Here is a 14,914-nt window from a genome sequence, read left to right on the forward strand (position 1 = left end):
GGATTACTTTGTTAACCTCCTTTGTGATGTTAATGATAAAATGCAGATATTCGGAATCTAAAGTAAATATAGTTCCAGACAGTATTTGTAAATAATCTATTTTTTAAATTAAATAAATATAGCAATCTTCTGCCATAACAAGCGAATCATTTATTACAAACTAAAATTTAGGACACAGTTGTTTGAATTGTAGCAGAGATGTGAATGTATTTGTATTGAATTCAATCGTCATACTGGGCTAATTTTTTAAATGACAAATTTAATATGCATTTTTTTACTACATTATTTGAAAATTATGAATGATTTTTGAAAAAACAAACTTATTCTGGTTTCCCTACAGAATTATTTTTTCCTATTTTAAAATAATTGTCAATAGAATAGGGGTCGGTTGACTATATAACATATAAAACATGTAGTAAATATTTTTTAAAGTTAAAAATAGATATTTATTTTGTTAATTATTAATAGATTAAAAATACTTTACCTTTTGTTCTTTAAAATCGAACTAAAATGGGCTATGTTGCGCTTATGCATTTCGTTTCTTTGGTTTAAAACTAAAATTTATTACATTTGGCCGGAAGTACCTTTTTCCTTATATATCTTTTGCGTTTTTCAGTTATCATTTTAAATGGAACTGACATTATTATGAATTTAAGTGTACCTGATAGAAAAAAAAATTCTAGTTGGGATCAAACCTGATAGAGGCTTATAAAAAGAAAAGAACAAAAAGTTTTAAAATCACTACAATTTTTATTTCTATTATTTTTGTGGTGAAATTGTGTATCGGAAAATGACGGGTACTTGAAAAAATCTAGTCCTAAAAAAATACACATGTCTTGGGTAAAAGACTCATCAAATTAAGTACTGTATATGTCTCTGTGGCATTTTATGTCTCGTGAGACGATCTTTTCCCTTAGCAACTTCTTGTGTGACTAAAGAGGCCAATCCTTGATACACAGCTGCGATCACAGGTTGGGCATATAAAATCACCAGGCGCCATTGCATTTTTTATATGTGTATATTTGTATATTCAGAAATATTTCCATAAAGACAATGTTTACGACTGAATCCTCTAGCCGATATCTGAGGACTGACGATAATGTCACAGAAAGGGTAAAGAGTTTCTACGCCGTAATTGTCCATGGCAACGTAGCCTTCACATTCGGAAAAACTGTGTTGGATTTACTGTACAAATAGTTCAGAAATGTTTGGCTTGTAAACACCCAATATTACTCTAAGTTCGTTTTGTATTTGTGGAGACATTTGGTCTAGAACTAAGCACAACTAAGCTCAGGAGTTGATTGTAGTTGAAAAATAGTTTGACAAACTCCTAGAAATTGTTTAAATTCTCTCTATGAAATTCTTCTTTAACTTGTTCGTGATGTCTATTAAGTGCCAGCTTCTGCTTTGAGAGAAAAGGAATGATAACCAAGATTCTTCTCAGACTTTTTACCTTTTGTACCTTGTAATACCTACCGTCATCCATTTCATTCTGAGATGGCAATTTCTGCTTCAGCTAGCACTATGCGCCAACTGGCCTTTTCAGTCTTTTATTTAACATCTGAAGTAAATTAATTTGTCTTTGTTCATATAATGTTATTTTTTCTGAGAAAGTCTATCCTTTGTTTGATGCCCCTCACCACTTGATGCCCCGTGCGGCTCGCACCACCCGCACATGGCTACACCTCTGCATAATAGTAATAGATCTATAAAATCTAGTTATAATCTGTAATCTATATAATTATAAATATTCAAGTTGAATTTGAATTAGATCTATAGAATCAGTATAGATCTACTTCTAGAATATATATCTAGGTTTTAAATATAGTAGAATTAGAATCTAAGATAATCAGAATTTACTCTAGGCAGTCTAGATCTAGAGTCTTAGACTTATTCTTAGTCTTAACCAGGCTCTGATGCCCAACCACGCTCCTATCCATTCTCTCATTTTCTTGAGTTAAGGTGTCGTGTTTTCTTCTGATATTTATACCTGACGGTGGCAAGACAGCACTACAAACAGCGATGTCCTTGCAAACGCCGGCATGGACAGTATAGATTAAAATATATATAAAGGGGCTTATATGGTCCGACAGTTACGTTGGGCAGGGCACGTAAACCGTATGGGGGACGAACGTATGCCAAAAGCAGTCTTTTTTGGTGAGCTAAAAAGTGGTCGACGTAACAGAGGAGCCTAAAGGAAATGCTTTAAAGACCAGCTTAGGCGTCAACTTACCTATATCCGCTAAAACAGTACAAAATAGAATAGCTAAAATGTCTTCAAATGTTATATATATTTGCAGGTGGAAGATATTCCACTTTCTTCTGCCATATTACTTTGTATAGCTTAGTCTTGCAACATAAAGACACGACGGCACAAGTTGCCTTTTTGTCAGGTATATGTCGTTCCTAGGATTGCTACCGCTCTCGCGACAAACTGGAGGGGACGATAGAGCGAATGTTATGCAAAATTACCTTGAAGAAAATAAGATAAAATTATTTAAATGGCAAATGATAGCGCCAGAAATATTACAGCAAAAACTAAAAGGACAACTACGATTCTTTGGAGCAAAATAAATTAAGAAATTCTTACGTTTCACTGAATAATGCACCAAGAAGCGCTTTGTGACCAAAACGATTCCAACCGAAATAGACGAGATTTTGAATTTGGTAATCAAGATTGTTAACAGCATTTTGTCAAAAGCCCTTTACCACTAAAACTAAATGGAGACTCAGTATTCCGACCCCCTTCTTCCCAAAAAAGTGCTATGACTTTCCAAAGGTAAGGTGCTGAAACGTTTTACTTTGTGCTTAAATGAAATAAATATATTTCTAAATGAAAAAGGCATTTATCACATCAAATTAGAGAACGACAAATGGTTGCAAAAATTTTACTATATGATTGATATAACAGCGAAAGTTAAAAACTAAAATCCACTAGAGCTCTCTATTTTATGTATAACTATCTAAAAACTGCCTTAGTTTCCCTTGGGTTCAGCTGTAGTAATACATCAAACACTTAAACAACTCGATCTAAACACAGAAACTTCAATAAACTTCATGGCACACATCACATGCTGGTCTCCTCATCTCTCTGACAGCTGACACACTACCGGTCATTCGCGAATTTGTAAAAATAGATTATACATACATACACACATTCATCCGTGACATCTCGCCCCTTCTAAAATTATAATAAATTTTTACAAAGATCACTAAATAGCACATATAGAACATTACTACACAATACAACCAAATGTTCTTTCGATAGGCCACGAAGGCTCTGGGTATGCCACACAGGTGTTTATGTAATCATACAGACTTAAACATAGTCACAAAGATTTTGACGGAGTCACACAGACTTCAATGTCGTCAAACAGACTAAGTAATAAACACAGTCTTAATTGAAGAGACATAGTCTTAATTGAAGACATATAGTCTTAATTGAAGACACATAGTCTTAATTGAAGACACATAGTCTTATTAGAAGACACAAAGTCTTAGTTGTAGACACACAGTCTTGCAATACACAAAGCCTTTGATCAAGCAACACATGCTCATATGAAGTCACGTTTGCTTATATCTATGATAAGAGTGACAGAATGTCCGCTACGACGTTTCCTGTACCTGGAATATAATGCACTTCGTACTGAAAGTACTAAAGCATCAGAGCCCAGCGAGTTATCCTGGGATTCACCGACTTACGTGTGCTTAAACAGCGTAAGGGTGCGTAATCTGCGCGGAGTACGAATCTTCTGCCTAACAGGTATCTGGCCAATTTGGTTACTGTTGATATGGTGCGCAAAAGTGCACGCGTTCAATATAATAAAGTATCATTCTCCGCCATGACACAAATGGTTGTTGTTTGTTTATTGCTGACTGTGAACCTAGATCATAATTAACATGGTGGCAGCGGTGTATTAATGATCAGAGGTATTCATTAATCAGTATATAAAGGTTTATTGTTTGTAATAATAAATAGGCAACAATTCAAGGCAGCTAGAAATTTCCTTCTTGTACCCGAGCCGCTCGAGGTAGAAGGTAACATGGCCGCTAATTGGCAAAAGTTTTACCGGAGCTGGCGAAACTATGAGTTAGCCACTAAATTGTCGGAAGAATCAGAGGATGTCAGAGTGGCCACCTTTCTAACAATTATAGGGACAAAAGCGATGGACATATATGAAGGTCTTGAAATTGAGAAGGGAAAAGAAAGAAAGATGGAAGAAATAGTGAACAAATTTGAAAGTTTCTGCATTGGAAAAACGAATGAGACTTATGAGCGCTATGTGTTCAATACTCGTGAACAGCAAGAAGGCGAGGACATTGAAAAGTACATAACAAATCTAAGAAGACTAGCAAAAACGTGTTGTTTTGAACGCCTGGAAGATGGCTTGATTAGAGACAGAGTAGTTCTTGGTATTAGACATGAATGCCTCAAAATGAAATTGCTACAAGATAGTAGTCTCACATTGGAAAGGTGCAGAGACATTTGCAGAGCGTACGAGACCGCCAACAAACAGTTGAGACAAATGCAAGCCGACTCTCCAATGATTGAGAAAGTATCAACACCCTCAAGAACAAACATTCAGAAAGGTAAATGCAGGTATTGTGGAAAGATTCACGAATACATTAAAGAAAAGTGCCCTGCATGGGGTAAAATGTGCCTAGCGTGCAAGGGGAGACACCATTTTGCTGTGATGTGCAAAAAGAAAATTCAGCAGGTATCAGATGATATGTCTTACGATGAAAGACAGCTGCAGGCGGACACAAGAGATGATTTCATCATGGTAAAAATGAATGGGTGATGTCTTTGGAGAACCACAAAACGAAAAGAATGACAGCAGTTATGACAGTAAATGGTCACCGTGTAAGGTTTCAAATGGATAGTGGAGCTGATGTAAATACCATCCAGGAAAAATACGTCCATAAGAATCAGATAGAAAAGGCAACGCACAGATTACAAATGTGGAATAAGACTGAAATGAGCCCCATAGGGAAAGCCAAGACAAGCCCGAAACTCATGACATTAAAATGAAACAAACCATACGGACTACTAAATGCTGTAAGTGGTTTAGCTTCATCCACCAAATGTATCTGCTGATACCCACAGGGTCAACTCTAGCTTTGTAAAAAATGTTGCGTCTGCCATTTGAGGTAACAAGTCTTCAGGATTGGGTAATGGTTCCGAATCAAGCACAGTAACTTTGTTAAGCTTCCTATAATCAACACATATGCATAATGTTCATGACTTTTTCCTTACTACCACCAAAGGTACTTTGTATGGTGACTCTGTTGGTGAAATAATATCTAACTGACGCATTGTGGGTCTTCCTCTGCTGCTGGTTTTAAACTCCGGACTTCTACTTGAGACTATAGTCTCATTTCGTCCATCAGTGGGCTTGTTTCTACATTGGGCCGCTAAATGTCCCATTTTGAAACACTTAAAATATTTTCTTTTTTTCACCCATACTTCTTTCCTGCAGACGGTCCTGTTTCCAACGACTCTTGTTTTCATTAGTTTTTGTAGCAAATGCAAACTTGCTTGTTATTAAGTCTCCCTCCCTTTGAATTCTGTGCTCTGGATGTGCAGTAATATATTGCTGACACAACTTGACTGGTGTTGGCACATCTTTCGGTTTCCTTTCCTTTAATCCGTAACATATACATATATGTAGGCTATATATGTATGCATGTGTGTATGTGTGTGTGTATGTGTATGTGCCGGTTACTCAGTGATGGATTGCTTAACTACTAATAAATTACTAATAAACGTTAAATTACAAGAAAAATAATTTTATTCTCCACATTGTAAAAGGACTAAAAGGTACCGGTGCTTACAGTCACAAAAAAAAGCCCTGTATATGTAAAAAGTGAGAGAGTAAGAGAAATACGTGCAGATGCAAATAATTCCATGACTATGTTGCATTCCTTGCTTTCGTGTGACTTTGTCTCAGGTAGCTGTAACATTAGACGAAAGTGATTCATTATTTTTGACAATTGAATATCTCAGCGTTTTGCTAGGATTCTGTTCAGCAGTTTAGCTGGCGTAACAAAAGAAGTCGTTCAAGTGACTGATGTTAAACGATAATTTGATACATTTACAGATTTATCATAGTTTCTCTTTGGCTCTGCCAGCTCCGAGACTGTTCTTTTGGATTTTAGTAGGTTTTTTTTTGTAAACCACTAATAAATGTATAATATTTTTTGGAAGATCCTCAAGTTTACGGGTCTAGTCGGACTAGAACTGTTCTTTTAACGTTCGTTTTTATTTGCTCTGATCATTTGTCATGGTTTGTAATTTATGCACTATTGCATTGCGGGATGTGCTGATGAGAGGCAAAATCGTTTGGCTTCAACTCGGCTACCTAGCAAGGGGGCTCAAGTTTGAATCCCGACTCAAACAGAGTTGTGTTTGCTGAGCTAAAGGCAGCACGGAAACCTTCTCCCTGATAACCCCCGCCCCCCATCCCCCACTGGTCCACAGAAGAGATTGGACTGTTGTGCACTAAGCATGATGTAAGCCTGAAAGAAGCTCTCTATAAAATACAATTAGAATGTTGTTTTTTTTCCGAATAATAATGAGTTCTTTTTCTGGCTGTTACAAATTTTGAGCGAATTTTATAAGAGAGATGGGAATCAAACCCAACTTTTAAAGTTCGGGTTCGGTTCGGTCAGATCTAAGTTCGGGTTCGGATCGGTTCGATGATGTGTATATTTCGGGTTTGGTTCAGTTCGGAGATCTAAAGTTCGGGTTTGGTTCGATGTCACAAAATTAGGTAATAGCAAAAATTAGGCGCATGAAATAATGTTGAATTCAGTTATTAATGACATAAAACAGCGATGTGAAACATTATTCGGCCGGTGGGTCATTTTAATTTCTAACACTCGCGACGCAGGCCACATAACAGAAAAAAAAGTACAAGCACTTGTATACTTCTAAAAAGGTTTACGATCTATAGGGCAGATGATGAAAAGATATATTTCTGTGCTCCACGGTTAACGAGGGTGTCATATAACCATCACAACGACCAAACGTCTTTACTTTTCTCCAACTAACGTCTGGTACCCATTAGAGCTTAATGGACTCTGGCGACATTAAGATCCTGAAACTAAAAATCTCAGCCTTCACCAGGATTTAAACCTGGGACTTTCCGGATCGCAAGCAAAGCACTTTAGCACTCAGCCACGTGAATATTATATTTACACTAATTTTTAGTTTGTAAAAAGTATATCCAAAACCAACTTCTGAAGACCCCACCGCATTGATGAGACACCAAGTTGAAGCACTGAGTCTAGATGCTCGTCTGTGAGGAGATTACGCCAGATTTGTTTCCCCCTTTCCACCTGCTAAAAGAAGAGTTCTGTTTAGAAGGCGCGTATGTCCGCCTGATTCAACTTCCTGCCACAGAAGTTTCATTTGACGTGAAAAATGTTCAAATAACTCTTGCCTTCAGTTGGCTATGTCATCTAGCCATACTTTTGGCGGTATCAGTAGCTACTCCCACTAATTTCTCCCAAGGGAAAGAAACTTTCTCCTCCATGATTTCTAAAACTTCTTTAAACAGGTCTTTGCCAGTGGTGGTCCCAATGCATTTTCCTCATAGCAAATATCTTTTATGTGATTTAAAAATTGCTTTTCGCACTGCGAACTAGTAGCAAGAGTTGAACGCAATCAGATATGTCGGCGCTAATGGTCAACATCTCAAGCTCTTCTGCTCTGTCTCTTAGGGTTTTAATTGAGATTTCTAATTGTCATGCGAAAAAGAGTGTCGGCTTCAACTGCATTCTTTGTTTGATGACACATTTCTTTCTACTCAGATAGTAACCCCCTCTAAAGCATATCACTACTTCAAATGTGAGCAACTCTGTACCATGCCCTTACCGCCGACTAATTTTCTTGTCCCTTTTTGGTCAATATTCTCGTCAATCCTATCATCTCTAGACTTTTCTTAACAATTTTTTTCTTGGTGGCTCAAGCTAAGAATGCAGCAATATTTTGTTTCTATTTTTGATTTCATAATGCTGTTTAAAGTTAAGTTCTTTAAAAACAGCCACAAATTTCTGTGTACCAATAAAAAAACATTGGCTTATTTTCGTGCTCTATAACAAGGCAAAGATCTGTCCAACTTTTCCTGGTAGTTTCTATATTCAGAGTCGACATTTTGTTTCTTTGATTCTTCCATTCATTAAGGCACAAATCTTATAATGTTACGGTAACATTCGCGGTGAATCAGAAGAGGGCAACTCAAAATTATCCATCTGAGTTTCAAAATTAAACATAACTGTTAAATCATCTGAGTGAAACTAAGTTTTTATTTTTTCTTACTAAAATTTTTTGATTTAGTTAGGTCAAGGTAAAGACAGTTCGTTTGGTTTGGTTTGTACCTATCAGTTTTAAAGTTTGGGTTCAGTCATAAGTGAGGCTAGAGTTCGGTTCGTTCGATTCGGTTTCGATTCGTTTCCCATCACTATTTTATAAATGTTCATTGAAATCTTGTGCGTGCTTCAATGAAATTGAGTGACAACTAAGTCTTTGTATTATCAGAAATGAAACCTTATGACGCAAAGTCCGATGTCTGCCTGGGGGAATCATGTTTAGATGTGGAATGAACAGAATTCTTCTTTAGGAAATAATAGTAGAAAGTAGGAAACATACACAATTAACACACAGTCGAATTTCATTTCAAGACACGTTGTTTACACATTTAAATACAACCTTGACCCTTACACCTATTAAATACAACCTTGACCCTGACACCTATTACTTGACATATATAATGTGATGTTAAAAATTATTTTTTTTTATTACCAGATAGATATTTTTTTTTTTTTTGTTAAATTAAAAAAAAAATACTCTGCAAAATTAACACCCATTTTTTTTTTTAATTTTTGCTTATTAATTGTACTATTTTGTAGAGTGTGTGTATGTGTGAGTTTGTGTGCTTATCTGTGTCTGCGTGTTGTTTCGTATCACAGTTATATATCTATGGCGGGAAAACTATAAATAGCCAGCTTTTCAGCGTATCCGGTGGACATAATAAAGGAAGTATTCATAGACTATATGTTCAAATGTCAGAGACGCTAACACAGACTTCTATATATTATATTTAGAATGGAAAACTGACACAAATTCTAATCCACCATTTATCAATCCACAGATATATATATAGATATAGTTATATAGATTGTTATGTACGTAACTCCTTTTCAAGTTGTAAGGGAAGTTGAAGAGTGTTGGTGACAGTAGGCAGCCTTGTCTTACTCCAACTGTGGTTTTGAACCAGTCCCCAATATTATTGTTGAAGTACATTGCACTGATGGCATCCTTGTAGAGGATAACTTTGATTATGTTTTTATTATTGTTGTACTTTTCCATTGTCGCCCAGAGTGCTCCGTGCCATACTCGATCGAAAGCTTTCTTGAAATCAATAAACACATGGAAAAGATTCTCTTGGTGTTGGAGATATTTCTCACAGAGAATTCTGAGGTTTAGAATTTGTTCTGTTGTGCTGCGACCGTGTCTAAAACCTGCTTGTTCTTCTGATATGATGTTGTCTGCTATCGGTTTTAGCCGGTTTAATATAATTTTTAACAGTACTTTGCTGGGATGACTTATGAGGCTGATGGTGCGGTAGTTTTGACAGAGTTGTAAGTTGCCTTTCTTTGGAAGGGTTATTATGAGTGATTGGGTCCAGGGTTTGGGCCATTCTCCTGATTGCCAGATCTTGTTGCAAATCATATAGAGTGCGTTTATCATCTTTTCAACACATCTTTGTCCTCGGTTAAGCATTTGTTGTTTTTGTCTTGTATTGTGTTGGTTCTTCCATGCTTTGAGGTAGTGAGGTCCTTCCCTAGTTGGTACGCTTTTTTGCTGTTGTTCCTATTAAGTCCCTGTTCAATTTCTTGACACTTCTTCTCTATCCACTTTTTCTTCGCTTCTTTCATTCTCTTTCTAATCCGTTTGTTGACGCTTTTGTATTCGTGGACATATTTTGGGTCGGACAGCTTTTTCCCTTTAAGCTCCCGTCGCTTGTCACAGAGTTGGAGTATATCCTCTGTTACCCAGGGTTTTTGAGCGGGCGGAGCTTCCCTAATATTTGCAGGGCTGTATCTGTGACTGCTGTGTTTAGCAAATTGACTTGCGTATCGATATCCTGGTCATTGGAAAGCGTCCTCCTACTTGTGCCTCGAATATGGCAGCTACTTGGGGGTCTTTCAGCTTGTCCAAGTCAAATTTTATCCTGGTAGGTCCTTGTTTTGTTACTTTTGTTAGGTGTACTTTAAGGGTCATCATAACAAGGTCATTGTCGCTTCCAATGTCAGCTCCAGGAAAACTTCTTGTTTTAGCCGTATAGATGCTTGTCTTAAAACGCTGCTGCACCATGATATAGTCGATCTGGTTGTGGTGCTCTCCGTTCGGACTGTGCCATGTGGTTATACGCGATTTTTTGTGGCATCCTAGTGTGTTAGCCAGTAAGAGATTATTGTATTTCGCAAATTCTAATAGTCTTTGACCTCGTTCATTGGTTGAGAGGTTACTGTATTTTCCACAAGTGCCTTTCCAGGTTTGGTAGGAGTCACTTCCTACGCCCCTATGCCCTAGACTTATTCACCACCAAACACCATTTTAACAATGGTGTAAGTAAAAAGCGCTTTCATTTCTATATATATATATGTGATACTGTGTACAGCAACAGCTACGTCACTGCACTTGTATAGATTCAAATATTTCTGTCTTTTTAATTGTTCTTCAGTCTGTTTGGCTTTATTTTCATCTTTAAGATTCTTATAAAAGACATGTCTAATGATAGCCGGAAGGATTTAGATAAATCAATGATTTGCAGCGCCGAGAAGATTTCTCTAATAATGTTCGATTAGGATTCGATTTTTCTTTTACGATTTTTAGAGAAAAGAGAATACTACTAGCTCGTCTTGTTCAAAATATATTGGCTGCGTTATAAGAGCAGATAATTCATTGCCAATTCTACATTAAACATGAGTGCTGTCTCCATTTTCAAACAGAATGCATGGTAAGCGTTTCGGTTAATTTTTTGCTAAGCTTATATCAACTCACTCTGTCTGTCTGTCTGTCAAAAATTGTGTACACGTTATTTCTCCGACACTCAATCTTGGATCAAGATGAAATTTTTCACAATTATTTTTTTTTACTTGACTAAACAAGAATCAAGTTAAAAAAATAACTGATTAATAAATTAACTATCGGTAATTAATTATTTTATTTGATATCTCGAACCACTGATAAGGTGTTTTAAGTTGAATTAGTTCCCTTTATTGTTTGTAGAAAGAAAACTTTGTAAATAACTATAAAATCCTTTTTCATAAATAAGCTCCCAGGCCCAGTGGTTGCGTATTGGCTTCAGTAGGCTGAGTAGGCCTTAGCCTTCGAGTTCGATTTTAGGTCGCTCACTTTTTTATATCATTACATTTAAAAAGCGATCACCCAGATGCCCTCTTCTTTCTTCCCGCTATCCCTTTCCAACGTCCAAACAAGTGATTAGATCATAGTGTATTGAGAAAGCTAAAAGCATGAAATTGCGCTAAACAAAAATTATCGGTAAAAATATTTCTAATCGCACCTAATAGAAGCTTTAGTTTTCAAAAATAAGTATTTCTGTGTTCTTTGCTTGTTCTATTGAAATGTTTAGTCATTTCTTCCGAATACTATAATAAACTCAACTACTGGGTTTTTAACAAGGATAGCACCAAAGTGTTTCAAGTTACTAAAGCACAAACCTCTTGCTTTTGATAAACCATAAACATTTTTTTTATACAGTTCCAAACCCAATGGGTAAATAGCACCAAGCACCATAGCACATTATAAAAACAAAGTCATCTCACAAGAAAGCTACAAAAACAAAAACAAAAAAACAACTTAAAATCAAGGCAAGTAGACAATTTTTAAAATCTTTTTTTAGAATAGAAATCTTCCCGAGACGTTCAGAAGAGAAAGTAGTTACATGAATGGCACATTGCTTCTTTGTTAGCCTGTCAGATGACTAACCCAATTGGTCATATCAGCTGAGTGGCTTCGTCAGGTCGTTTCTGAATAAATCTTGCGAGATTGTGGGCAGTTAATAAAAAGTCACTCAGGTGTAAATAGAAAGGACATGATTAATTCGGACATTGTATTAAATTTGTCCTTCATCGCACCTCATTACGTTTAGTTACTAGAGGAAGTTTGAATGATCCATTTCTTTTACTCTAGCATCTAAACGTAATTTCACCTACTCCTACATCTACACGTAATTTGACCTACTCCTACATCTACACGTAATTTGACCTACTTCTACATCTACACATAATTTGACCTACTCCTACATCTACACGTAATTTGACCTACTTCTACATCTAAACGTAATTTGACCTACTCCTACATCTAAACGTAATTTGACCTACTCCTACATCTAAACGTAATTTGACCTACTCCTACATCTAAACGTAATTTGACCTACTCCTACATCTAAACGTAATTTGACCTACTCCTACATCTAAACGTAATTTGACCTACTCCTACATCTACTGGCCTCGGAGCTAATTGAAAACTTTGTTAACAAATACGTTTAACCAACCTTTGAGAATTAAAGAGAATGAGGCAAATTAATGTTTTTTTCTTTACATATATAATTTTCTTTGTGACCTCACCATGCGGGACACCACAAAAAAGTCATAGAAAGATAACTTATTTATTTCTGCAAGTCGGACTAGAGTTGCCCCACGTAGCTTTCGCGACGACAGAGAGCACGGCTCAGAAAAAAAAAAGGAGGGGGGGAGAACAAGTAATCCTTCTCTTTATACATTCTATATTTGACTACATTTATGTATGTATTTTTTTACACACGTCAATATCTGGTGTCATTAAAATAGTTGCATGTTTTTTCTGTAGCTTTATTTTGATTTTGCTCCTTCGTATTGCCCTTAGTTTCCTGACTTTAGCCACCTCTTCACATATGTTTCGTGGAATCAACAGGTCTTTCAATGTAGTCGAAATTCCTGCATCAGGTAACTGTTTTATTTCAATCAGTTGCATATTTCTGGAAAAATGTCATCGACTAAAGACACCTAACTGTTGCTCTCGAACTTCGCAAGATGGCTGTAAGTTTGTTTGCGAACATCGGGATAACTATGGCGACGCCCTGTCCGTTGTTCTTACTCACGGAAGAACAGTCATTCACTCTGCTCGATAATACGCTGCCTACATGACTACTTCCGGCGATTATTGTGGCTAGGCTGAAATTGTGGCGATGTCTTAAATACTTCCCGCTACTATCACTATTCACTTCCGAGAACTTCCGCATGACCCTCCTCGAGTTTATAATCCGGCTCATCGTCTGGGTCAACGTCTCTCCATATCCCTGCTATTCAGCGGTCCTTTGGATCATGGCCATTACGAAGTGGCGTATGCTACGCCACGGGTCGACTAGTAAGTCAATAAAATGTTTACTCAAAGAGCAAATGAAGAAAAAAAATTTTGCTAAACGGATATATGGAAATGTAAAGGTTACTTAAAGAAGGAATTTTTCCAAGCTGCGTTTAGGGGTTACGAAAACTCAACAAATTTGGGATTTCAACTGCAGTCCCTTGATAACTTGCAACGCAATGCATGTCACACAGCCAGACATCTGAGGCATTCAATAATTGTTTATAAAAATATATAACTTTTTTTTAGTTCATGTGCATTTTTGTTTTCTCTCCAATAATACGAGCCTTAACATTTGATTGGTTACACTTCTGGCTTTCTTTCTCCAAAGACATTGGACATTCTATGTTGTATTCTTTTTTTTTAACTTCCTGTTCGGGCAACTTTTGATTAAATATCATAAAATAAACCTCATAAATATGAATTTTTATTGCTATAAGCCAACCTTTATCTTGTTATGTCACCCACCTTGATTAAGATGAGAGTGTACGCCATGACTATGACCAACAGAGGGTTGACGTACACTGCCACAAAGCTGAACATGTCGTAGGCCAGCTCCTGGCTGTCGTTCTGGAAGAAATTGAACGTGACGCACTGCAGGAACCACGGGAAATTTGGATGGCGTTCTATGTGAAATATGATGCTCTGAGAAAGAAACAAGCAATAGAAAAAATAATAATTAAAAAAAAAAAAGCTTATCTAAGAGAAGGAATCGCTAATTACTACCATTTGTAGTGAAATTACGGGTTTATTTCTATTTCAGCAATATAACACAACATTAATTATTTTGCACTAAATGATTAACTAATGGTGAATTTTTGGATTGATTCGAGTATTGTTATCGACTATGAATAATTATACAAAATTTCAAGTTGATCCGAGAATGGGAAGGGGGAAGGAAAAAACATGTCAAAACGTAATAAGGAGATAAATCCATATATATATATATTAACATCTCTCATTAGCATTTATTCCCCTTATTTCGAAATCAAAATAATTAACAACCAACATTTAATTAACTAATTGTTCAAATTTGTATTGATTCATGTTTCGTCAGATTTAATGAATAGTTGCGCAAAATTCTAACTTCATTCGAAAATGGGAAATGGGTGAAAAAGACGTGTTTAAACTTTTTACCAGACAAACAGACAGAGTGAGTTTATATAAGCTTTGTAAAAAGATGCGTGATTTTAAGTCTTATTATGGAATGTGAAGTGGTTAAATGTCTCATGGTTAAAATGTTTTATGGTCAAATATTTTATGTTTTAAATGTTTTATTAAAAAATGCATAAATGTCTAATGGGCTCAATTCTTTTAAAATTTTAAATGGTTTTATGTTGAACTATCTCATGGGTTAAATGTTTTATGTTGCAATGTCTCTGTTAAATATTTTATAGTTATATATATTCATAGTCAAATGTCTAGTAGAAGTTCAAGTCCTATGGTTAAAATACCCATGGGTCAAATGTTTTATTAATA

The 14,914-nt window shown here is 36.1% G+C and overlaps 1 protein-coding gene across 1 annotated transcript in view; it reads right to left on the bottom strand.

Moving 5' to 3' along the window:
• LOC106061358 (adipokinetic hormone/corazonin-related peptide receptor variant I-like) overlaps positions 1-14,914 on the bottom strand; it is a 96,912-nt gene that overhangs the window by 34,441 nt on the left and 47,557 nt on the right. The window contains exon 4 of the mRNA XM_056042618.1: positions 13,904-14,080. Coding sequence (XP_055898593.1) covers positions 13,904-14,080 — 177 coding nt within the window. The remainder of the gene's footprint in view (positions 1-13,903; positions 14,081-14,914) is intronic.

This window comes from Biomphalaria glabrata, chromosome 9, assembly GCF_947242115.1.
Source record: "Biomphalaria glabrata chromosome 9, xgBioGlab47.1, whole genome shotgun sequence".
NCBI classification, from domain to species: domain Eukaryota; kingdom Metazoa; phylum Mollusca; class Gastropoda; family Planorbidae; genus Biomphalaria; species Biomphalaria glabrata.